The sequence below is a fragment of the Melozone crissalis genome, unplaced genomic scaffold, assembly GCF_028551555.1.
Source record: "Melozone crissalis strain CALT ecotype California unplaced genomic scaffold, PUWL_Pcris_2 ptg000012l_1, whole genome shotgun sequence".
NCBI lineage: Eukaryota > Metazoa > Chordata > Aves > Passeriformes > Passerellidae > Melozone > Melozone crissalis.
In genome coordinates this window covers 15018665-15044077 of record NW_026535790.1, presented here as the reverse complement: position 1 = coordinate 15044077, position 25413 = coordinate 15018665, and the positions used below count along the sequence as shown (strand labels likewise).

The 25413-nt window shown below is 46.8% G+C and overlaps 1 protein-coding gene across 1 annotated transcript; it reads left to right on the top strand.

The window, feature by feature from the left end:
* Window positions 1-785: 785 nt before the first annotated feature.
* Window positions 786-25264, top strand: LOC128933981 (mesothelin-like). The gene is made up of 24 exons (XM_054271187.1): window positions 786-869; window positions 7094-7255; window positions 7957-8159; window positions 8965-9056; window positions 9610-9725; window positions 10604-10725; window positions 11219-11360; window positions 12310-12525; window positions 13854-14024; window positions 14912-15058; window positions 15182-15231; window positions 15704-15824; window positions 15984-16069; window positions 16734-16857; window positions 16982-17172; window positions 18307-18397; window positions 19183-19294; window positions 19738-19943; window positions 20571-20723; window positions 21574-21707; window positions 22720-22847; window positions 23356-23450; window positions 24687-24876; window positions 25170-25264. The coding sequence occupies exons 1-24, from the start codon at window positions 786-788 to the stop codon at window positions 25262-25264; spliced, it is 3231 nt and encodes a 1076-aa protein (XP_054127162.1).
* The last annotated feature ends 149 nt before the right edge of the window (window positions 25265-25413 follow it).

Genomic DNA, 25413 nt, shown 5'->3' with positions numbered 1-25413 from the left:
AATCCAAAGGCACTGAGCCCCCAGCCTGACACCCACGGGATCTGCAATCATGGAATATCCTGAGCGGGGAGCGATCACAGGGGCTGTATCCCAATAAATCCCATCCCTGGAGTGCTCCCAAACTCTCCTGGAGCTCTCGGGCTGTTCCTGGGGATCTGTTCATATCCCTGGGGATGAACCTTTCCTAAAATCCAACCCAACCCCCCTGGCCCAGCTCCATCCCCCGTCCTGCCTGCCCCAAGAGCTCCGGGTTTGTCCCGCAGGGGTTTTGTCCCGCAGCCCCTTTGTGCTCCCGGAGCCAGGGAGTGCCCGGCTCCTGCTCCATCCCCTTTGTGCTCTCTCTCCATCCCCTCCGTGCTCCCGGAGCCCAGCAATGCCCGGCTCCCTCTCCGTGCCCGGGGATTGCCCGGCTCCATCCCCTTTGTGGTTTCCCCCCCACCCGCTCCATCTCCAGGGAGTGCCCCGCTCCGGCTCCATCCCCTTTGTGCTCCCGGAGCCCGGGGAGTGCCCGGCTCCACCCCCGGTGTTCCATCCCGGAGCCCTGGGGGTGCCCGGCCCCGTTCCGTGCCCGGGGCGTGTCCCGCTCCATCCCCTCTGTTCTCCCGGCCCCCGTTCCGTGCCCGGCCCCGTTCCGTGCCCGGGGCGTGTCCCGCTCCATCCCCTCTGTTCTCCCGGCCCCCGTTCCGTGCCCGGGGCGTGTCCCGCTCCATCCCCTCTGTTCTCCCGGCCCCCGTTCCGTGCCCGGCCCCGTTCCGTGCCCGGGGCGTGTCCCGCTCCATCCCGGGATGCAGCGCCCGGGCCACGCCCCGGTTCTCCCGTCAAAAGGAGCCCGCGGTGCCCGAGCGTGCCAGGGACCGGCCCGGGCACAGGTGAGCGCCACAGGGTCCCCTCCGGGCGGGCACGGCCACCTCCTGTCCCTGTGCCACCAAACCGGGTCATCTTCTGCCCCCCTGCCACCTCCTGTGCTCTGCCACCTGCCTGGGTCACCTCTTATCCCTCTGCCACCTCCTGTCCCACCTGGGCCACCAAACCGAGACACCCCCTGTCCCTCTGCCACCTGCCTGGGTCACTTCCTCTGCCACCTCCTGTGCCACCTGCCCCTGGGCCACCCCCTGTCCCTCTGCCACCCCCCCCGGGTCACTTCCTCTTTCCCTGCCACCTCCTGTCCCTCTGCCGCCCCAGACCCAGCTCAGGGCGTGGTGCCTTCAATAACTCCAAATTCTCCCTCTGTTTTCCCGGACCCCCCCCTCACCTCAGGAGTTTTTCCCATTTTTGGGGCAAATTTTGGGGTTTGTGAAGGCTGTTGGGGTGTCCAGATTTCCACCTGACCTCTACCTTTCTTCCTCTGGGTTTGAGGTTGGTATTCATTTATTTCTCTTTGGTTTTTCCTTTCTGAACTGATTCCTGTGGCTCTCCTGAAGACCTGTGCTGTTTGGTTTTTATTTATTTATTCCTGTTTGGTTGTTCCTGCAGACCTGTCCAGAAATGTCTCCTCGGCTGCCAGGGCTGGGATTCCTCCTGCTGCTGCTGCTGGGTGAGTCTGCTGTGGGCTGGCCCAGGAGGGTTTTCCATACCTGGGACCACCCTAAAAGGGGAAATTGCTCTGCCAGAGCACAGAGTGTGACTTTGGTGGTTGCTCTAAATCCCCAGGCTTTCGTTGTCCTGTTTGTTATTGGATTTGTGAGTGAAATATTTCAGTTTTTAGGGTGGAAAGTCCCACTGGCACTGATTCTCCCCCTGGCTGTTCAGAGCTGTGTGCTCCCTGTTCCTCTGCTGGGAAAGCACTTAAGGCATAATCACAATTAAATCTAATTAGCTCTCTATTCATTGAATAATAAATCCCAGCACGATTTGGGGTGGGAGGGACCTTAAATCCCCTCCACTCCATGGGGGGACCCCTCTCACCATCCCAGGCTGCTCCAAGCCCTGTCCAGGGACATTTCCAGGGGTGGGAAATCCATTCCAGGGCCTGCTCTGGAACAGTTCCCAATTCCCAACATCCCAGCCAGCCCTGCCCTCGGGGTGGGAGGGCACATTCCCAATTCCCATATTCCCGATTCCCATATTCCCAACATCCCAGCCAGCCCTGCCCTCGGGGTGGGAGGGCACATTCCCAATTCCCATATTCCCGATTCCCATATTCCCAACATCCCACCAGTCCTGCCCTCGGGGTGGGATGGCACATTCCCAATTCTCAATTCCCATATTCCCAACATCCCACCAGCCCTGCCCTCGGAGTGGGATGGCACATTCCCAATTCCCATATTCCCAATTCTCAATTCCCAACATCCCACCAGCCCTGCCCTCGGGGTGGGAGGGCACATTCCCAATTCCCATATTCCCAATTCTCAATTCCCAATATCCCACCAGCCCTGCCCTCGGGGTGGGAGGGCACATTCCCTATTCCCATATTCCCAATTCTCAATTCCCAACATCCCACCAGCCCTGCCCTCGGGGTGGGAGGGCACATTCCCAATTCCCATATTCCCAATTCTCAATTCCCAATATCCCACCAGCCCTGCCCTCGGGGTGGGAGGGCACATTCCCTATTCCCATATTCCCAATTCTCAATTCCCAACATCCCACCAGCCCTGCCCTCGGGGTGGGAGGGCACATTCCCTATTCCCATATTCCCAATTCTCAATTCCCAATATCCCACCCAGCCATTCCCTGGGCCCTGTCCCAAATCCTGCACCCCATTAGGGGAAGGCTCCTTTGGCTGTTAATTAGTGACAGTTCTGCATTAATTAAATGATTAAAAATGAGGTAATTAAGGAAGGTGGTGTGCTAATGAAGTGACCATTCAAGCTGCTTTAGGACCCCCTTCCCAATGCAGTTTTTGGGATTATGAACTCATCCACAGCAGGAAAATCACTGTTCCATCAGACCTGAGAGCTGCAGAGCCCTCTCTGTGTTCCCACCCTGTCCCTGCCCTTGTCCCACTGGTATAAAATATAATATAAAAATATAATATATCAATAGATAATATATAATAATATATATTATATAATATATTTTTATATATTTACGACACACTTAAATATTATATATATCTTTTATATAACATATATTATTATACGTTATAATAATATATTATATATAATATAGTATATTAATATATTGATACATTGATATATTATATATCAATAATGTATTGATATATTAATATATACTATTATAATATATAATGGAATAATATATACTAATATAATATATACTATATTCTATATTACATTACATTCTATATACATTAATATATAATATATATTATATATTAATATAATATATTCTGTGATAACCTAAATTATAATATTTGTATCGTCTCACCCTTCACATGAGACTAAAAATAGAATAAAATTTTTAAAACACCTCTGAGTCAGAAGAAAGCAGCATCCAGCAGAAATGAGCTCTGAAATCCTTCAGGGAGCTGAGGGGGCTGGGCTGGGGCTGGGAAGGAGCTCAGTGCTGGCTTTGCTCCCAAATCCCTTTGTCTTGCAGCGTGCCAGGGAGCTGCTGCTGCTGGGACAGAGCTGGTAAGGCAAATTAAACCCCAAAATTGAATTTAGTGCGAGTAAAACATTCCAGGGTGGTTTGGGTTGGGGGGCCTTAAAGGTCAGCCATGGCAGAGCCCCTTCCTCTGGGACCCCACTGAAACCACCAGGGAATCTTCCCTCCTCTTATGGGGTGGGGTGGGCTGGAACTGAGTGAGGTGCAGAGCCGGGAACTGTCCTGGGGCTCAGAGTTTGGGATTTCAGTGAGCGTGCTCAGGATTTGGGATTTGGATGTGCCCAGGGTCTGGATTTTGGGATTTCAGTGTGTTCAGGTTTTGGGTGCGTTTAGGATTTGGGATTTCAATGAGTGTGCTCAGGGTTTGGGATTTCCATGTGCTCAGGATTTGGGGTTTCAGTGTCCTCAGGGTTTGGGATTTGGGTGTGCTCAGGATTTGGGGTTTGGGATTTCCATGTGCTCAGGATTTTGGATTTGGGGTCTCAGTGTGTTCAGGATTTGGGTTTCAGTGTGTTCAGGATTTGGGGTTTCAGTTGCTCAGGATTTGGGGTTTCAGTGTGCTCAGGTCCCACCCCACCCCAAAGGGCTCCCCCAGCTCTGACATTGTTTGCAGTGATCCCAAACAATGTCAGAGCTGCATTTTAACCCTGTCTCTTTTCTCCTCCTCCTGGTGCAGTGCTCCAGCTCCCCCGTCAATGGTGAGTTCCTTTCCAAATATTTATCAGAGAACTCAAGGAGAACTCTGGGTGCCAAATCCTCCCACAAATCCTTACCTTTGTCTCTCTTTTTTTGTTCTGGGCTCAGAATCAGCCGTGTGTGCCTCAGTGCCAAGGTAGGTGAGCCATGCCCAGGGGCTGTGGCATTTCCCTGGGAGGGATTCTGCTTTTCTTGGGGTGACCACATCCCCCTGAGCCCAGATTTTGGGATTTTCCCCAGGCTTGCCTATGGGCAGGGAGGGTTCTGATTGCACTTGTTCAAACAGTGAATGAAGGGAAAGTGCCCTGCTGGGGTTTGGGAGGACAAAGAAAGGCAGGGCCAGGCTCTGGGGAGCAGCCAAGAGCTTTGGCACCTGTGCTGAGCTGATTTTGGCTCCAGTGGGGCTCAAACAGCCCCACTCCAGACCTCACTCAACCCGAATGGTGGCTGAGGGTCAGCAGTGCACCCTGCCTGTCCCTGTGCCAGGGTCCTGCCCTGTCCCTGTGTGCCCTGAGCTCTGCTCCTGCTCATTTGGGAGGGCTGGATCCCTCCTGGGGGGACAGCCAGGAGCCAAACCCTGCTCAGGGCACTCAGGTGCCTTTGGGTGCTGTGCCCAGCTGTGCCCTGGGCTGCTGGGGGGTGACACCTCACATCTGGATCTGTCCCCACCCGGTCTGGTGCCCAGCTCCCCACTGGTTGTGCCCTCATCCAGCTCTGCCCCAGCTCCCATCCAGTTTTCCCCCACATTCCCCACAGCTTCTGCCCCAGCTCCCCACCGGTTCTGCCCCCACCCAGTTGTTCCCCATCCCATCCAGCCCCAGTTCCCATCCAGTTCCCCCACCCCCAGCCCATCCTCTCCCAGTTTCCCCATTCCCATCCTGCCCCTATTCCCATTCCCATCCCATCCTAGTCCCCCATTTCCAGTGCTGTCCCAGTTTCCCCCATTCCCATCCCAGTTCCCCATTCCCAGTGCCATCCCGGTTCCCCATTCCCAGCCCATCCCATCCCAGTTTCCCCCATTCCTAGTGCTGTCCCTGTCCCCCATTCCCAATTTCCCCACTCCCATGCTGTCCCTGTTCCCCATTCCCAGTTTCCCCCATTCCCAGTTTCCCATTCCCATCCCAGTTCTCCTATTTCCAGTGCTGTCCCTGTCCCTCATTCCCAGTTTCCCATTCCCAGGTTCCCCCATTCCCATCCCAGTTTCCCCACTCCCATGCTGTCCCTGTTCCCCATTCCCAGTTTCCCCCATTCCCATTCCCAGTTCTCCCATTCCCATCCCAGTTTCCCCATTCCCAGTTTCCCCCATTCCCATTCCCAGTTTCCCCCATTCCCATTCCCAGTTTCCCCCATCCCCAGTTTCCCCATTCCCAGTTTCCCCATTCCCAGTTTCCCCCATCCCCATTCCCAGTTCTCCCATTCCCATTCCCAGTTTCCCCCATTCCCATTCCCAGTTTCCCCATCCCCATTCCCAGTTCTCCCATTCCCAGTTTCCCCCATCCCCATTCCCAGTTTCCCCCATTCCCATTCCCAGTTTCCCCATCCCCATTCCCAGTTCTCCCATTCCCAGTTTCCCCCATCCCCATTCCCAGTTTCCCCACTCCCACTGTGTCCCTGTCCCCCCAGTGCCAGCCAGGAGCAGCTCCTGGAGGTGTCCCAAGGCCGAGGGTCCCCGTGCAGCCTCAGCTTTGCCCAGCTGGCCTGTGCCCAGGTGAGGACCCTCAATCCCTGGGGCTGGGATTTGTGTTCCTTGGGAATTCTGGCACAAACCAACCCTGGGGGAGCAGCCAGGGCTGTGCCCGGGGTTTCACCCTGAGCTGTGGCAGTGCCAACCTGTGCCAGGAGACACTGCCACCCTCCAGGGGACACTGCCACCCTGTGCCAGGGGACAATGTCCTGTGCCACACATGGGGCTCAGGGGTGCCCAAAGCACCACGGACACCTTGGGGAATTGGGGATTTCCCTCTCCAAATCCCTGGAGTGAGAAGGAAGTTGGGGCAAAGGGACTTTGCAAATCAAATTGACTCTTAAAAATCGGTGTCACAGCATTGGGGTGAATCTCTGCAGGGGAGTCACGCTGGGTGTCGGGATAAAGCACAATTAGAGAAATAAAAACACAATTAGAGAAGGAAAAGCACAATTGAAGGGGTAAAAAGCACAGTTAGAGAAGTAAAAGCACAATTAGAGAAGTAAAAACACAATGGAAGGGGTAAAAGCACAATTAGAGAAGTAAAAACACAATATGAGGGGTAAAAGCACAATTAGAAGGGGTAAAAGTACATTTAGAATTGGTTGCAGCCTGGAAAATGCCACCTTGATATTCCAGGTTTAGCTTCTTCCAGGTTTTGTCATTATCCCTTAAGTTGCTGCCAGTAATTGTAATTAAATTGACAGCAATTTGTGGGTTTTGGTAAATATTTCTGACAAAAAGATGGCACTTCTGCAAATATTTGTCAATGGGGTTTTTGGGTGGGGGTTGGAATTTTTTGGTATTTGTTTTTTTCTTAGTTTTTTTTCCTTAGGTTTTGTGGGATTTTTTTTTGTTTGTTGTTTTTGTTTGTTTGTTTGGGGTTTTTGTTGGTTTTTTTTTTTGTTTTGGTGTGGGGTTTTTTGGGGTTTTTTTTTCCTGTTTTGTTATGGTTTGTTTGTTTGTTTGTTTTCCCTTCTATTGTTTGTAAGCCATTTCCCTGAAAAAAAGTTTTGGAATTAGAGGTCCCCATGGAAGTTTTTAGTTAGATGAAATTTTTCAGAAATTTGGGCAAAGTTTTGGCAATTTTGGGGGTGTTTTTTTTGGATAAACTTTTAAAACCTGTGCCCCCTCAAGGGAGGAATCCCTGAGGGTGATTTCCCCCCTAAATATTCTCTTTATTTGCATTTCCCTTCTCTTTTCCAGGGATCTTGGCTGCAGGACCTCCAGGATGATTTCCTCTCCTCCTTATATTCCTGCCTGGCCTCTAAGCCCAGCACAGCTCTGGATCCAGAATATTCCATCCTGTTCTTTTCCAAATATGATGCCAGGAAGCTTTTGGGGTCCCTGACTGAGTTCAGTCAGCAGGTGAGCCTTCCTCAAATGGAATTCCCTCAAATCCAGGGAATTTTTGCCCAGGAAAAGACTTCATTTCAAATGTCCTGATTTATTTTTTTTTACCTTATTTTGGAAAGAGATGTCTCCCTATGATTTTTTTTTTGAGGTGTTTTTTTTGAGATGGTTTTTTTTTTGAGATGGTTTTTTTTTGAGATGGTTTTTTTTTTGAGATGTTTTTTTTTTGAGATGGTTTTTTTTTTTGAGATGATTTTTTTTGAGATTTTTTTTTGAGGTTTTTTTAAAGATTTTTTTTAAGATTTTTTTAAAAAGACTTTTTAAAAAATTTTTTTTTAAATATTTTGATTTTCTAAGCCTTCTAATGTTTACATTCTTGTAATGAACTTTCTCTCACACTTTATGTAAGCGACTTGTTGTTTTGCATTCTTTCCTGGAGGAAGAGAAATTTGATAAGACTGTTGAACCAGTGTCACTGGAGAGGTGGCACTGTCACCCTCCAACTGTCACTTCTGGAAATCTATAAATGTTGGAGTCAGAAATTAAAAATTCTCTTTTTACCTTGAAAAGAGCAGCGAGTCCACTGTGTCCTATAGTGCAAAGAGCCCCATTCAAAGCAGCAATTTAATTCAGCATTCAGATTTTCTTGGATTTCTGTCCATATCTGGTTGGAATTCCCTGGAATTCAGATTTTTTTTCTCCTGCTTTGCCCCCAGTTCTCGCAGGTGCCCGTTTCCCTGGAGTGGAGCCTGGTGTTCCTCAATGGGCTGTGGGAGAGGCTGCTCCAGGTGCCTGGCATTGAGACCCCCCCAGTGCTGCTGCAGTGGCTCCACGGGGGCCTCCAGCCCCTCCTGGGGCACCCCGAGGTCTTTGGCTGCCTCCGTGCCAAGGATGTGTCCTGTGAGCAATTCCAGCTGCTGTGAGTCTGGGCTGTCCCCTCTGATGTCCCCTCTGTGCCACCAGAGCCACCCCCGGGGGCTCCTCTGGGGGGGGGTGGAAATCACTTTGGAGAAGGGTGGGAAATGGATTTGTAGAAAATCTTTAAAGCTCAATCCAAAGTTTGTATAGTGTATTATATATCAATTTGAGATAAGAAATGTTGGTTTAGAAATGTTATAGAGAGGCCAAGAAATGCTTCTGGTGTGGTGGAATTGGGAAATTACAATACACTGGCTTTATTGGAATTAGGAGATTAAAATATACTGCTTTTATAGGAATTAGGAGATTACAATACAGTGGCTTTATTGGAATTGGGAAATTACAGTACACTGGCTTTATTGGAATTAGGAAATTACAATACACTGGCTTTTTTTACAGTTAAGAAATTACAATACACTGGTTTTTTTTGGAATTAGGAAATTAGAATACACTGGCTTTTTTACAGTTAAGTAATCACAATACACTGGCTTTTTTGGAATTGGGAAATTCCAATACACTGGCTTTTTTACAGTTAAGAAATTACAATACACTGGCTTTTTACAATTAGGAAATTATGATACAATGGCTTCTGATTGTGATGGTGAGAATTACAATATCTGTATGGTCTTACCATTCTCATGACACTGAAAATGGAATTAAAGTTTTTAAAACACCTCCCATTTAACCCATCTCTGGGTCAGAAAAGGGCATAATCCACCAGAAAAGGATGGGATTGAGAATATCCATGTTTTTGTGAGCCCAGCCCTGGCCTCAGCAATGTTTGAGGTGTTTTCCTTCCTTTGCAGAGTGGCTGCCCTGGATGGAATCTATTCCCAGCTTTCTGTGCAGGAGCAGAGGAATCTCTACGCTGGGATCAAGCATTTCCTCACCCAGCATGGTAAAGGATTCTCCTGATTTCCCTGGGCTCTGTCCAGGGGATTTGGGAACCTCCAATGGGAACAGGCTGGGAATGTCAGCAATTAATGGATTTGGGAATGATTTCTCGGCCTGGAGGCTTGATTAACTCAGGATTTTTATATTTTTTTTTATAAATTCACTGCATTTGCTGCCTGTGCAGAGTTTGGTTGTGCTCAGGAAGGGAATATTGGCAGGAGCTGCCATGAATTTCCTGCAGAAAGATTCTGGTGCATGAGGAGGGAAGGGAGAAAGAGGCTGGGCAGGGAATATTGGCCAGATTAAGCCCTTTTCTGCCGTGTCCCATGGGAATTTGTGGTGTGAGCAGGGAGAAAAGGAGAAAGAGGCTGGGCATGGAATATTGGCAGGGCTGGGATTCCTTCTGCCCTGTCCCGTGGGAATCTGTGGTGTGAGCACTGGATTTGGGTGTGAGATTTGGGTATTTGGGTCTGCTGGGCTGCAGCCTCAGAAATCCCAGTTCCCAGTGGGCTCCAGCTCCATGGGCTCTGTGTCCCTGCATTCCTGTCTGACTGCAGGACCCAGCCAGAGCTGCCACAGCCCCAATTCCACTGCCTGGTTCCGGAATTTCCTGGGATCCTTTCTGGAGCACGCCACCGTGGAGGACCTGCAGCTCTTTGGGGATGAAGCCACAGTAAGTGGGGACTCTGGGGAGACTCAGAGCCCCAGGATGGTGGGGCTGGAAGGACTGAAGGGTCACCCACCCCATTCCAGCCTCACCCACTGTCCCAGGGTGGCACGGTCAGATTTTCTGAAAAATCCCCTTGCCCAAGATTGTTCTCCTGGGAAGCTGAGAAGTCTCAGAGATAAAGGAAAACAATAATTATCTGTTTTGCTTCTCCTGTGTTTTACTGCTTTGGAATGTGTTTGGTGATTGTTTACCCACAGGTGGTTGTTTCATTAGTTTCATGTGAATTGTTTTGACTCTTTGGCCAATCAAGTTCAAGCTGTGTCAGGGCTCTGGAAAGAGTTACAAGTTTTCATTATTATCTTTTTAACCTTCTGTCTGTATCCTTTCTGTATCCTTTGTATAGTTTAGTATAGTGTTCTTTTATATAATATAGTATCACAAAATAATAAATTAGCCTTCTGAGGACACGGAGTCAGATTCATAATTTCCTTCCCACGACGGGGTCCCAGAAAATACAAGACCAGGGTGCTCCAATCCTGTCCAACCTGGCCCTGGAATTCCTGCCAGCAGGAATATTTCTCTGGTTCATCTGAGGTGAACAGCCACTGCAGTTATTTCTCCCCACCATGTGGTGAGAGGGGTTTGCACAGAAGTTGGTTCCACAAAGGGAATTCTGCAGGGAGCAAACTGGAGCCAGTGAGAGGAGCAGCCCCAAACCTGATCAGGGTCCCAGTGTTTACTTTTAAACAAACAAAATAAATCTCAGCACAACTTTAAACCCAGGCGAAAAGCCCCGAGTTGGTTCAGACTGTCCCATGTCACTGTCAGCATTGAAGGATCCATCTGAATCATTTTCCCTTTTTGTTTTTTTCCACCTTCAGCTTCAAAAATTTGCCAGGGACCCGGTGAATATGGAGATGGTTGGGAACCTCACCTTGCTCAGGGAGACTGCCCTGTACTACACCCTGCTCCTGACCTCTGCTCCTGCCTTTTCACTGGCCAGGTATGGGTCTGAGGGGCTCTGATTTCCTGGCATGGCTCAGTGTGGCACTGTTGATTAATTTTCTCTTTAAAGATTCCATTTCTCTTTAAGGGTTCTATTAATTTTTCTTTAAGAGTTCCGTTCATTTCCTCTTTAGGGGTTCTATCAATTTTCTCTTTAAGGGTTCTATCAATTTTCTCTTTAAGGGTTCTATTACGTTTCTCTTTAAGGGTTCTATGATTTTTTTCTTTAAAGTTTCCATTCTTTTTCTTTTCAAAGGTTCTATTTTCAAGTAACCCCATTGCCCTTGCTCTCTGGGGCCAGATCCCCAGTTCTTCTCCTGGGAGTTGATTTCCCTGCAGTGCTTCCAGGCTTTTCCAGCTCCCTGATCTGGAGCTTTGGCACCTGCAGGGCTGAGATGAAGGGGGAAGGTGCCTGGAGAAGAACACCTTCTGGAACAGAGGAAAGCTCTGCTGGTCCCCCTCTCTGACCCAGCCTCTCCTTTTGTCCCCAGCCTCCCGGACAGGTTCCTTTGTTACCTGAGCCCCGGGGCAGTGGCAAACCTGAGCACGGAGGAGGCGCTGGGAGTGGCCCAGAGGCTGGGGAGGAGCTGCCCCTGGAGCAGGGGGGTGCCCGGAGCCTCCCTGGAGCTGCAGGTGAGCACTGGGGATGCTCTCACTGCACAAAACCTGGGGATGCTCTCACTGCACAAAACCTGGGGATGCTCTCACTGCACAAAATTTGGGGATCCTCTCACTGCACAAAACCTGCAGGTGAGCACCTGGGGATGCTCTCACTGCACAAAACCTGGGGATCCTCTCACTGTACAAAACCTGCAGGTGAGCACCTGGGGATGCTCTCACTGCACAAAACCTGCAGGTGAGCACCTGGGGATGCTCTCACTGCACAAAACCTGGGGATCCTCTCACTGCACAAAACCTGGGGATGCTCTCACTGCACAAAACCTGGGGATGCTCTCACTGCACAAAACCTGCAGGTGAGCACCTGGGGATCCTCCCAGCTGCACAAAACCTGCCAGGGGTGGGCCCAGCTCTGTGTCCCCTCTTGTCACCCCCCTCTGGGTCACCTTTGGTGTCTGGCTGGGTTTCCATCGCCTCATAGGGCTCAGTGGTGGGGATGGTCCATCCACGTTGAGAGGGAGACAATCCGAAGCAGCACACTCCATTTCCAGAGGGCTTCAAACTGTTTTTATTCCAGCATGCATGCTTATTATACATTCTTACAAAACTCGCAAGTTTACACTTTACTCATTGGTCAGGAAAGACAAACAAAGTGCTCATTGCAATAGAGAATTGCAGGTTTCTCTTATTTATCCTTTTTTGTTTCTTGGTTTCTCTTATTTATAGTTTTTGATTTCTTGGTTTCTCTTCTTTCTCCTTCTTTCTTTCTTGGTTTCTCTGTCAACAACCTCGATAGAAAATTCTTTCAGGAATAAACAAACTTACCAAACTTCTCTCTGGCTCACAGAAGTCACTGTAAAACCTCTTCCACACCTCCACAGGCAAACCTGAGGCAGAGCCCCAGGGGTTCAGGGCTGTGGGATGCAGCATTGCTGCTCTGACTCTGCTCTCTTTCATGGCACAGGTGGCATCTTCTCTGCTGAGGAATTTGGAGGATTTCTCCCCAGCCGTGCTGGCAGCCCTGGGCCAGGCTGCCCTGGGGCTCTCAGTGTCCAGAATCCAGGAGAGGATCCCTGAGGAGCACCTGGAGGCAGCTCTGCCTGCCCTGGGCAGAGTCCAGGGCTGGAGGAACGAGCAGGCCAGGGCTGTGGTCAACAAACTGCTCCAGTCTGGCTACCAGGTATGCAGAGCTCCTCACACCCACAGGCTCCTCCTGGAAGGGTTCCAGGCACTGGGAATGCCCAGGGAGGCTGGGAGTGCCCAGCCCTGCAGGTGCCCAAGGGACCTCTGTACGTGGCACTGATGCCTTGGGAACAGAGGCATCAGAGTTAGAGTTAAAGAGTTAAAGGAATAAAGCTGGGATTTTTTAAAAGAGCTTCAAAGGATTCTGACAGAACCACAGGACACAGTCTTGAGCTGCACCAAGGGGAATTTAGGTTGGGTATTGGGAAGAAGTTTTTTACGGAAATGGTGATGAAGTTCTGGGATATTCTGCCCAGGGAGGTGGTGGAGTCCCCATCTCTGGGTGTGTTTAACAAAGCCTGGATGTGGCACTGGGTGCCAGGGTTTAGTTCAGATGTTGGGGCTGGGTTGGACTCAGTCTTTAAGGTCTCTTCCAACCTGGTCATTCTGTGAATTCTGTGGATACAGCTTGGGCAGCACAAGAGCCCAGCCATGGCTACACCCAAGGTGGACAATGGGTCAGGAGTTTTCACACTTTTACAAGTTTTGCTCCATTTCCATGTTGGGGTTCATTGTCCAATTCCAGCTCAGGTTCTGCAGTCCCACCCTCCCAGACTGCTCTCCTCCATTCCCTGTTGTTTGCACGTTTTGGGCCTGGAGCTGCAGCGGTGTCCTTAGTTCTGGGGCTGGAAAAATGCAGGAAATTCTTTTTTCTTTGAGAAACATTTGTAGAGAAATATGAATTTCTAGAGAAACAGGCATTGTGGAGAGAGAAATGGAACTAGAAGCAAGTTTCAAAGGAGGGCCTTGCAAATAAGACTGGATAGTTTGGAGAAATAGAACTGTGAAAGATGCATTGTGGCAGGACCCACGAGGGGTAATTTTAGATTATTAACTTTAGGACATTTACAGCATAGTGTAGGAAAAGCTGATAGGCCAAGAAATGCTTATAATAAAATTAAGAAATAGTTAACTTCTGATTGTGATGGTAAGAATTATAACATCTGTATTGTCTCACTCTTCACGTGAGACTGAAAATGGAATAAAAGTTTTTAAAACACCTCAATTACCCCATCTCTGAGTCAGAAAACAACTTAATCTGACAAAAAGGATTGTTTTGTGAGACTGACCTGTGAGGAGAACTTGGTGACACTTCATATAAAGTTCAGAGTTATGTACCAGTGCAGAATCTGGAAAATATAAAAGCTCAAAGTGAAGGGATGAGCACTGACAGCTCTGGGCTGGGGATTGGTGGGGTTGGGCACAGCTGGCATTGAGGATCTCAAAGGTCTTTTCCAAGCTGATTTTTCTGTGATTCCCTTGCAGATCCTGGATGGTCAGAGCCTGGCACAGCTGGGCACTTTGGTGGGTGGCCTCAACAGCAGCACGCTGTGGAGTTTGTCCCCAGAGGTTGTCCTGGAGGCCATCCAGCTGCCAGCCTTTGCCCAGCACGTGGACACCCTGCCCGGTGCTCTGAAAAGGATCCTGGTGGAAAAGGTGACCCTGTTTTGTCTCACCCAGGAGCAGGGGTGGGGACACAGCTTACCTGGGGCCAGGTGTGCCACAGCTGCACCCTGCCAGCATCCCCTGGGGGTTGGTGACAGCCAGGCAGGGTGGCAGCAGGACAGGCAACTCCAACCCTGCCACTGCCTCTGTGTCACTGTCCTTGGCCACTCCAACCCTGCCACTGCCTCTGTGTCACTGTCCTTGGCTGTCCTTGGCCACTCCAACCCTGCCACTGCCTCTGTGTCACTGTCCTTGGCCTGCTCAGCCCCCTGGGGACAAGGCCAGCAGGGATTTGTTTTATGAGGTGCTCCCAAAAACTGCTTCTCTGTGCATGTTCCCAGGGAAAGAATAGAAGTGGTTAATAATATATTAACCAAATATTTTATATCTATAAAAATATGTATATATAGCATGTATATTTTGTATGTATATAAAATATGTGTATTTTATATGTATATAAAATATATAATATGTATATAATAGATATAATATTGTATTATTATATATTATATATTATATATTGTATATTTTATTATAGATAATATTGTATATTATATAATAGATAAATATATACACAAGATATATATTATATATAATGTATATATCATATATTATGTATATGGATAATATTATAATATATATATTGTGTATATTATATATAATTATTATATATAATATAAGAATATATTATATTATTATATATCTATATCTATATATATAGATATATTTTAACCATAGAATAATTGAAGGTTGGACTCGATCCTGGAGGTCTTTTCCAACCCAAACAATTCTCTGGTTCTGATCCTGCTGATTCTGCCATGATTTGGGCTAAAGCTGGGTGAGATTTGCCATGGTTTGTTCTGTTGGGTTTTTCCAAGGTTTCCTCCAGGGTTGCCCACCCCTCTGAGCTGGTCAGACTCATCCCCAGTGCCCTGGCCAGCTCCATCCCAAAATCCCTGCTGGTGTTTGGGGAAGAAAAACCAAACGTGCAGGATCTCAACAGCAAACCATGGACCAGAGAACAGGTAAAGGGCTCCTCCTTCCCCTCCCTGCAGCCCTGCCCTCTGTGGGGCCATGAATTCCACAAATCCCCCTGTAAATGGAGCCCTTTTCCCTGGAAAACCTCTGACTCTGCCTTTGCTCCCCAGGCTGCCATGTTCTTCAGTGATGTGGTGAAGGCAGAGCCTGACTTCAGCAGGTAAAGATTTCCCTCCTCTCCTTCCACTTTCTGTTTGTTTTCCTGGCAATTCCCACCTTTCCTGTGTTCCATCCACATCCACCCCCTGGAACCCATGGAAACAGATGGGAGATGGAATGGGAGCCCAAACACAGATGTGGAATATGGAAATTTACCAGGGCTCAGCTGCCAGAAACACCCAGGGACCATTTTCCTTCTAAAATGATGCTGCTGGCTCAGCCTGCACCTGCAATCTTGCTCCAGATTGCCTCTGGAATGCTTTTCCAAGCAGGGAATGCCTTTCCAAACCTTCCAGGGGGCAATTCCAGTGATTCATTTAGAGGGAGTGCTGTGTCTTCTTGATGTATTTTGAGATGAAAATAAGAAAACAGGGATTTATATCTGGGAAACCCAGTGGGGTGAGCAGAGTCCTGCTCTGAATGCTCCTTCCTGAAGGCTTTTCCCTGCTGATTTTCCTGCTGGGAACTCCCAGGCTGTCCCAGTCTGTGCTCCAGGGCTTCACCTGTGCAGCTGCCAGCGCTGTGGGGGCAGAAAGGTTCCAGGAGCTGGCCAGAGTCATGAGGAAGAAGAAGGTCAAGCTGGGCCAGGACCAGGTAATGCCTCTTTCCTTCCTCTCTTTCCTTCCTCTCTTTCCTTTCCCTCCTTCCTTCCTTTCTTCCTTCAGAGCAGCATAAAACCTTTCCATTATTTTACCTTTTCCTTGTGTTTCGTGGTGGTTTCTCTCCTTGGTGCAATCTCTGGTGTCCTTGCAGCTGAGCTGCTTGCTGAGGATGGTGACCCTGCATGGGATTCCCCAGGATTGGGACACTTATCCCCAGGACCTGCTGCTGTTTTTAAGGTACCTGTGCTGTGGTTTCCATCATGTTGCCTTTAGAGCAACATGGGAAAAATAAAACTTAGTTTATAACCAGGCTGACTAATTTGATTTCTATTTCAGAGTTGTTTAGGCCTCTTCCTGGGGAATAAAAAATGGGATTGCAGAAGGCTGGAGGAGGGTAGATGTGTGTGAGATACTGGAATAAATCCTTCTTTGTGAGGTTTTCCAGAGAGGCTGAGGCTGCCCCAGGCAGTGGCCAAGGTCAATTTTATCATTCCCAGGTCTCTGAACTTGCTTTTCCCTTACAAACACCAAAGAAAACAGGGAATAAAGATAATTCCCCTGTTCCAGTACCTCCCTGCTGTGGTTCTGTACCCAAACCTTGAACAATTTTAACAATAGATTAGTTGGAATTAGTTTGAAATTGAATCTAACAATGAATTAGTTTGAAATTGAATCTAATAATTAGAACAGTTTAAACAATAAACTCCTTCAGGTGAAAATTGATTTTTAAAGAACCATTTTTTAAACTCAAGGAAATTTTAAAGGATTTAATGGCATAGAAGAAGCCTGGGGAGGAACAACTCCTGGAGTTCAGTGTGCAGGTGTGGGAGATGTTTTATCAGACAGAGGATGTGTTGAGCTTGACCTCATTCTCTAAAATTCATGGAGTTTGTCTTTCCAGCCCCTCAGACTATGCAGGGAACTGCAGCCACTTCTTCAGCAGCGTTGGGAAGGCAAACGAGGATGTTCTGCCCAGAGAGGACCCTCAGAGGCAGCAGCTGCTCCTGGAGGCTCTGGAGTGTTTGGTATGAGGAGAGGGATGGGGATTCTGCAGGGCTTATTTGGGTTCTGCAGGGCTTTATTGGGATCCTGCAGGGTTTGGGATCCAGGGGTGCTCCACCCCAGTTAATGCCTCTGCCTTTATTGCAGGGAGTTCCTGGCACACAAATAAATCAGACAAATGCTGAGATCCTGGGCTGGCTGGTGTGTGAGCTGGATGGGGACTACATCAGGGGTTCTGGGGGCAGCTTGCTGAAGGATTTGAGCCAGTGTGGATCTTTCCTGCCCGAGCAAGAAGACGCCATCAGGGACGTCCTCAGCAGTGGCAACACCACCTTTGGGTATGGGTTTTCCTCCTGGACTCTTCCCTTAATCAACCCCATGGTCCTGTTAAGGCCTGAGTGAACTCCAGCCAAGCAGCTTGATCAAAAACCCAAAAAAATTCTTGCTTTTGAGCTTTACACTGGGTCTTTTATGTTGTTTTGTTGAAATTATTTCAGCTGGGTGAAATTCTCCTGAAAAATGGGCTCACTTCTGTGTCTCTCTTGCTTGTTATAAAAGCTTTTCCTCCGGTCTGCAAAATTAATTTTTCATTAATCAAACTTCTCTGCCTGGCCTGGTGATCACAGGTGAGGTCAAGCTGTTTGTCAGGCACAGGTTTCCAGGAGACATTCTGCCTGTCCAGTGAGAGATGTTTGATAAATATTTTGGTAAATATTTTCCTTCCTGGTTAGCTGCCCCAAGATCTTGGCACTGAATTGGGCCATAGCAAGCAACAGAAATTCTTCGGGTTCCAGAAAGAGCCTTAAGAAAAGAATGTGTTTGTTCAAGGCCATTTTCCCACCCAACTGCCTTGATTTATGTCCCTGACAACTTCTGCTCTGCTGCAATGACATTTTGAGCAACAGGAAGTGGTTGAGGTGTTTTAGGGTTTAAACCTTGTGTTTTCTTAACGTCATATGTTGCAAGGATGTAATCCTGGGGGATTTAAAGGTGTTTTTTTCAGTTTTGCTCTTCCTTGAGACCTGATACCTACCTGCTAATTTTCATAGTAGCTTGCATTAGAGATAGAAAAGAGACAGATGAGACATTGTTTTTTGTGTAGAATAGATTATTTTTTATTATATATAGCTCATTTTTATATGACATTAGAAGGTACTGTGTTTGAATTTAATAGTTTAGTAATTTATTGAAACTCAGTTGATTGGTTGGTAATGCTTAGTGTATATGTTTATTAAGCTTTTCTCATTCTAGATATTTTTTCTTTATGGATTTTATGGGATGCACTTCTTATTTTTACAGGTGCAAACTGTTTTCTTACAAGAATAGATTGTTATGTAAATTGATTTTTATTTTTATAATTCTTTCGCTATGGGAATTTAATAGATTAGTATGGAGTACTAAGGTTTAAATTATGTTTATAAGGCTGTTCTTTCATAAGGTTTTACTTATTTGCAATATATTTTTGTCTGCAGGCCTCCTTCAGCGTGGTCAGCCTTCACCCTGAGCGAGCTGAGCGGGCTGATCCCCGTGCTGGGTCCCAGCATCCTGCAGCAGATCCCCAAGGTGGGCTCTGCCATGGCCTGGGTACCCTGGGGATGGGAATGGGGCTGGGGGCTGCAGGGCCAGCCTGGCTCCAGCAGTTCTTCCTTTTAAAGCACCTGGGGCCAGGGGGATGGGGTGTGGGAGGGGAGGGTTTGTGGAGCTGGGGGCTGGAGCAGAAGCTGGGCAGAATTAAGGAATAAGCAGGGATTTATTAAAAAGCTTCAAAGGATCCACCTTGGGCAGTGCAAGGGCCTGGCTGTGGCTACACCCAAGATGGACAATGGGTTAGGAGTTTTCACACTTTTATAAGTTTTGGTCCATTTCCATATTGGGGTTCATTGTCCAATTCCAGCTCAGGTTGTGCAGTCCCACCCTCCCAGACTGCTCTCCTCCATTCCCTGTTGGTTGCACTTTTTGGGCTGGAGCTGCAGCGGTGTCCTTGGTTCTGGGGCTGGACAAGGATTGTTCTGTGTGCCTGAGCTGTGAGGAGAGCTGCTGACACTTTCTGTGGAGTTCAGAGTTATTATATACCAGTGCCTTCCAGAATCTGGGAAAGTTCAAACTGAAGGCATCAGGGCTGACTGGTTGGAACTGCAAATCCAGGTCACTTAGGGAGAGCAGGAATATCTCCCAGTGCTTTGTGAGGAGCTCCGGTCACTGCTGGGTTGGGGGAAAGGGAGAGTTCAAACATTGAAGGAATTGCTTTTGGTTCAGGATCTTCAGAGCCCAGTGTGTGAGGAGCAGGGGCTGTGCTGGAGGCACATCCAGCATTCCCAAATCCCCCTGATGATCCCTTTTCCTTGCAGAAAGCTGTGACCACCTGGCTGAGGAACTTTGCCTGGGATTCCCACCTGTCCAGGGAGGAGTTGGCCACCATCATCGGGGGGCTCCTGCCCCGCCGGCACAAGCGAGCGGAGGGTACGGGGGCTGCCCTGAGCCAGAGCGTTCCCTCTGGGCCCAGGGCTCACCCTGACCCTTCCCTCTGGGCCCGGGGCTCACCCTGACCATTCCCTCTGGGCCCGGGGCTCACCCTGACCCTTCCCTCTGGGCCCGGGGCTCACCCTGACCATTCCCTCTGGGCCCAGGGCTCACCCTGACCCTTCCCTCTGGGCCCGGGGCTCACCCTGACCATTCCCTCTGGGTCCAGGGCTCACCCTGGAGCTCCTCAGGCCTTGGGAGAGGCTCCCAGGGAGGTTTGGAGTCCCCATCCCTGGAGGCGTCCAAGGAGTTCAGTGCCGGTGACAAAGTGGGGATTGGGCACAGATCAACCTTGGAGGTTTTTCCAACTAAAATGATTCTGAGATCCAAAGCTTGGAGCCAAAGGATTTAATTTAACCCTGTGTTTGCCATGGCTTCAGCAGGTTGCCCAGCTAAGCTGGAGATAACAAAGACAATGCTGGATGATGAGCTGATGCCCGCCTACTACATACCCGAGGAGCTCCTGCGTGCCTGCCTCCAGAACATCTCCCAGGAAAATTACCTCTACCTGGAAAATGACCTCTCCAATATCCTCAACTACCCCTTCAGCAACCCCCAGCTGGCTGTACTGAAAGAATACCTGGACGAGGTAATTCCAGCCCAAAAATGTCCAGTTTCCACTGATGGGATTGTTCAGGGCCTTGTCCTGGGGAATTTAGGATCTCCAAGGGTATGACTCAAATTTCTACTGATGGGATTGTTTAGGGTCTTGTCCTGGGGAATTTAGGATCTCCAAGGGTATGACTCAAATTTCTACTGATGGGATTGTTTAGGGTCTTGTCCTCAGGAATTTAGGATCTCCAAGGATGTGACAAATTTCTGTTGATGGGGCCAGTCAGGGCTTTGTCCTGAGGAATTTGGGATCTCCAAAGATGTGATTCCATTTTCCACTGGTGGGATCTCTCAGGGCTTTGTCCGGGTGAATTTAGGATCTCCAAGGATGTGACTCCACTGTCTCTCAGCTCCTCTCCCAGGGTTTGCCACCTTTACTGGGAAAAATATTTATTTCTTATCGCTCATTTCTATATCTAATCAGAGTTTTTCTGGCCTCTTGGCCCTCAGCCTTCCAAGGGCACCTCTGAGAGGAATGTGGCTCCTTCCTCCCTCCAATCCTAGTTAGAGAGATGAAAACAGCTCTAAAATCATTCCACCTTTCCCCAGGCTGAGCCCAGCTCCCTGAGCCCTGCTCTGAGCCCATCCCCTGGTGTCTCCACAGAGGTATCCCAATGGTTATCCTGAGAAAGTGCTCTCTGCAATGGGCCCTCTGCTGCCCCTGCTCAGCCCAGAGGAGATCTCCACCTGGAACATGAGCTCAGCTGACACCCTGGCTGCATTCCTGAAAACTCAGCCTCAGCCCTCGGATTCCCTGGTAGGGGCTTGGCCTTGCTCTCCTGGCTTTGGGGCTGCTTTGGGTTCTGAGGTGGTTGAAGCATCTGTGGTGCCACAATTTTGAGTGGCCCAATAAACTTTATAAAAGAAAGGCCTTGTGAAATCAGGCCTTCCTGTTCTAAGCTTACCTATTAAATTCCCATTAAATAAAAAATCATAAGAATAAAAATCAGTTAGCACAACAATCTATTCTTGTAAAAAACTATTCACGCCTATAAAAACAAGAAATCTATCCCATAAAATTCAATAAAAGTATAAACATATCTATTAAATGTTTAATAAGCATATAATGTATATAAATATATTACAAATATATAAACATATAATATATATTGTTTAATAAGCAATAACCCTTACCAACCAATGAACTAGATTACTAGATTTCACTAGATTACTAATCGATTAAATAAATATATAAACATATCTATAAAATGTTTTGTAAACATATAACATATACAAATATATAAATATATAACATATAGTGTTTAATAAGCAATAACCCCTACCAACCCATGAATTACAAATCAATTGAATTCAAACACAATACCTTCTAATACCATATAAAAATGGTATACAATAATTTTTTCTTAAATTAATAGAAATAAATAAAATTTAAATTAAAAATAATAAAATAATCTGAAAATTCTGTACAATAAAAAATAACTTTTCTAGATGAAAACCAAATATTTCTGTCTCTAACACAAAAATCATAGCAACACAAACAGTTCCATTTTACTTTTGTAATTATAAAATACCGAGTTTCTTTCAGGGATGAAGCCACACCTCCGGATTGAACTGAATTAAATTAATCTAATGAAATGTGTTTCCAGGCCTCAGCAGCAATCAAACGCTACCTGGAGCTGGGCAATGCCCTGAATGCCACGGCCCTGGATGCCATTGGCACCAAGTACGTGTGCCTGCTGAATGCCACTGATCTGAAGGCCATCAACCCCTCCAGCCTCAAGTGAGTCCCTAGTTGGGGTGTCCTGGGCTTCTTCCAAAAGCCCTTTCCCATCCTGATTGTGTTTGTGGGTGCCCCAGGTGGGAAGGAATGATGAATCTGAGTCTGTGTTCTCAGAAGGCTCATTTATTATTTTATGATACCATCACATATTAAAGAATACTAAACTAAGCTATTCTAAACTATACTAAAGGATACAGACAGAAGGCTAACAAGATAATAATGAAAACTTGTGACTCTTTCTAGAGCCCTGACACAGCTTGGCCCTGATTGCCCAATGAGTCAAAAGAATTCACATGAAACCAACGAAACACTCTCCAACCACATTCCAAAACAGCAAAACACAGGAGAAGCAAATCAGATAATTATTGTTTTCCCTTTTCCTCTGAGGCTTCCCAGCAGAGAAATCCTGGGTGAAGGGATTTTCCCAAGAAATTTGAATACCTCACGTCCTTTTCCTTTTTCTGCTCTCAAGGAAAGGGAATTTAGGGAGCACCTTAGAACCTGCCAGGCAGGGCTCAGATTCCCAATGCAACTCTCTTTATTTCAGTCCAGCAGGCTGCAAATCTGACTCTATGCTTGCTTTCATCTGCAGAAGAGTTAATTAAATTGAATTTTATAGAATTACTGAGTCCTTAAGATTGGGAAAGGCCTCTCAGATCGTCACCCAGCACCGTGATCACCACTAAACTATCAAGTGCCACATCCTTGTGGTTTTTAAGCATTTCCAGTTTGAACTCCTCTGAAAGACTCAATGAAATGAAATGAAATTAATTAATTACCACTTGGCAAACACAAAGATTTATTGGGCGCCATCAGAGCCATCATCACCTGAAGGACAAATTCTCAGCAGGAAATGGGACCATTGTTTTTCCTCTCAGCTTCTCTCCATAGAGCTGGGAATTGGGGATCACCTGCAGAGAAGCCCAGAAAAACACTCAGAATATGCAAAAATTGAACAGGTTGAAGATGATAATAAAAGCTTTTTTCACCCTAAGTCTTTATTTTTCTGCAGACTGGTGTCTCTGAATCCTTCAGCCTGTTCCCAGGAGACAAAGAATATCTTGTACCAGAAAGCCAAAGAAGCTTTCTCTGACCAGCACCATTCACCTGCTTACTATGAGCTGATTTTGCCTTACCTGGGTATGTAAAAATCCAGGATGCTGTGGGGAAGGAGAACTCTTAGCCACAAACTAAATGGGTATCAAAATCCATCAAAGATTTGGGAATTTTCAAAGTCAAGTTGTTAAAAGTTTGTCTTTCCATGTTGTAGATAGCATAAAATATTCTGTGCCTGCTTTAAGCTGCCCAAATCTGTTTTCAGACCATCACAGGGAAAATCAAACTCAGGATAATCAAACTCAGGATTTATCTCAAAGCCCTTTTCCATGTCACAATTTTTTTTTTCCCTGTTAAGCCAAGAATTTTTCCAAATTCTCCTCATCCTTCTTTCCCCTGTTTGGCATCACCACAGATTTTTAATGCCCAACAAAATAACTCCCAATAAAAAAGGGGAGGAGCATCCCTATGTTTTGCAGCTGGGTCTGAGTGTGTTATCAGCCCAGCCTAATGGGGTTTGGAGAAATCCTCATTTTGTGCAGTGCTCCTTTGGGGTGTGCCCTCCTTTGATGCTCTCCTTGCTTTGCTGCAGGGGGGGCTCCTGCTGCAGATCTGAAGGTTCTCAGCAAGGACGACGTGAACATGAACGTGAGCACCTTTGTGAACTTGAGGAGAGACTCCCTGATGGTGAGCTGGGCCTTGGAGCTCTTTAATTCCCTGCATTGTGTTGTGTTCTGTGCTTGGGTTTGGTCGTGCTGTCCATTGGTGGATTCGATCAAATCCAAATTCCATCAAATCCAAAATTTCTTCTGTTACACCAGTAGAAAGTAGGGAAAGGGCCTGAAATTCCTTACAAAATAGAATTTGGAGTCCTGGATGGATGCAAAGGCAGCTGAATTTCCTCAGGGCAGGCCCTCACAGTGGCAGGGGACAGGCCATGAGCCCACAGACAAGGCAATGGCACCAGTTTGGGCAGAAATCCCGGTGATTTTGGCAGGGATGGGACCCCCAGCTGAGTGCAGGAGATTTTTCTTCTTCCCATGGAAGCCCCATCATTTCCAGGGGGGTTCTTTCCATCCCAGCCTTCCCACCCTGTCACATATAGGTAAAAACCTTATTAAACTAAACCTTATAAAATTAAACCTTATTTTATTTATCTATTAAACAGTATATATTATAATTATTTTATATATAATACATATCAAATATTACATATTTTCTAGCTATATTATATTTTATTTTATTATTTATATTTTATTCTTCATTATTTTTAATTATTTATATTATATATATTTTTTTTTTTTATAGTATATATTATTTACTATTCATCAATTATAAAATTAATATATAAATTAATATATACTCTTTTTTACATAGTGGAAGAAGTTCTTGGTTTATTTTTAAATAAATATTTGTATTTATTTCCAAACATTTCCTACTTATTAAATATTTGATATTAAATATTAAATTTTTTTATAAATCAACTCATATAGAATTATTTAATATAATAATATATAATTTATTATATCTAATTATATATTGTTTATTATAATTTATTATCTATTATAAGAAATAATTAATATATATTACTATAAGAATGTTATATAATAAATGATATAAACAATATATTATATAATTTAGTAATTTATTATTTAATATCATTTAACATTAATATTCAATTAATATTTAATAGTATAGCAATATTAATATAAACATATACTTATATAAGTATAATTATTTATTATTAATTTTTATTTTTATATTGTTTGTTTCTGTATTATTCATGTATAATAGACATTAAATATTACATATAAAATAATTTTATCTCTTCTTTATCAAGTAATTTTTTTAAAATCTCATTTCTGTCTCTAACACGAGCTCCATCAGCACAATCCTAACCCTGCTGTGTGTTTGTTTCCCCAGCTGCTGACGCCCGGGGAGGTGCAGGGGCTGCTGGGGGTGCACCTCCCTGGGCTGGCGCAGTGGCAGAGCAGGGCCCCGGTGCGGGACTGGGCGGCGCTGCAGAAACAGTCGGAGCTGGACGAGCTCCACATCGGCCTCACGGGGGGCGTGCAGGAGGGGTACATCAACCTGATCACCCCCAAATTCCCAGGTGGGTTTGGGGCCCTGCTGGTCGGGGTTTCACGGTTCTCTTGGGGTTGGACGGACATGTGTGTGCTAAGGAAGGCAGGAGCCTCCCCTGAAATGGAAAATGTAAAATTGCCCCCTCTGAATTGCTATAAATTTGAAATTAAGGGGCTCTCAGGCAAAGATATGGGAGCAGGAATAACAGGTCTTTAATAGGGAAGAAGATAAAAAGATAAAATAAACAATGCAGTAAACTAAAAGGACACTGCCAGCTTCAGTCACTGATTTCTGTGCTCTGACGTCCTCTCTGTCCTCCAGCAATGTCCTCAGCCCCTCTGGGCACCGTGGCCATGGTGTTCCACCTCCTGCCTGCTCTGCTGCTCAGCTTCCTCACGGTGTCCATCCTCTCTTGACCGTCTCCTCCACGAGGGACCAGCCTGTGACCTGCTCTGAGACCTGGCCTGAGGAGTGCCCAGAGCTCCAGGCAGCTGGGGTCAGCCCAGGACTCACTTTTAGGTACTTTTGGCTTTCAAATCACTTGGAAAAACCCCAGTTGTGTCTG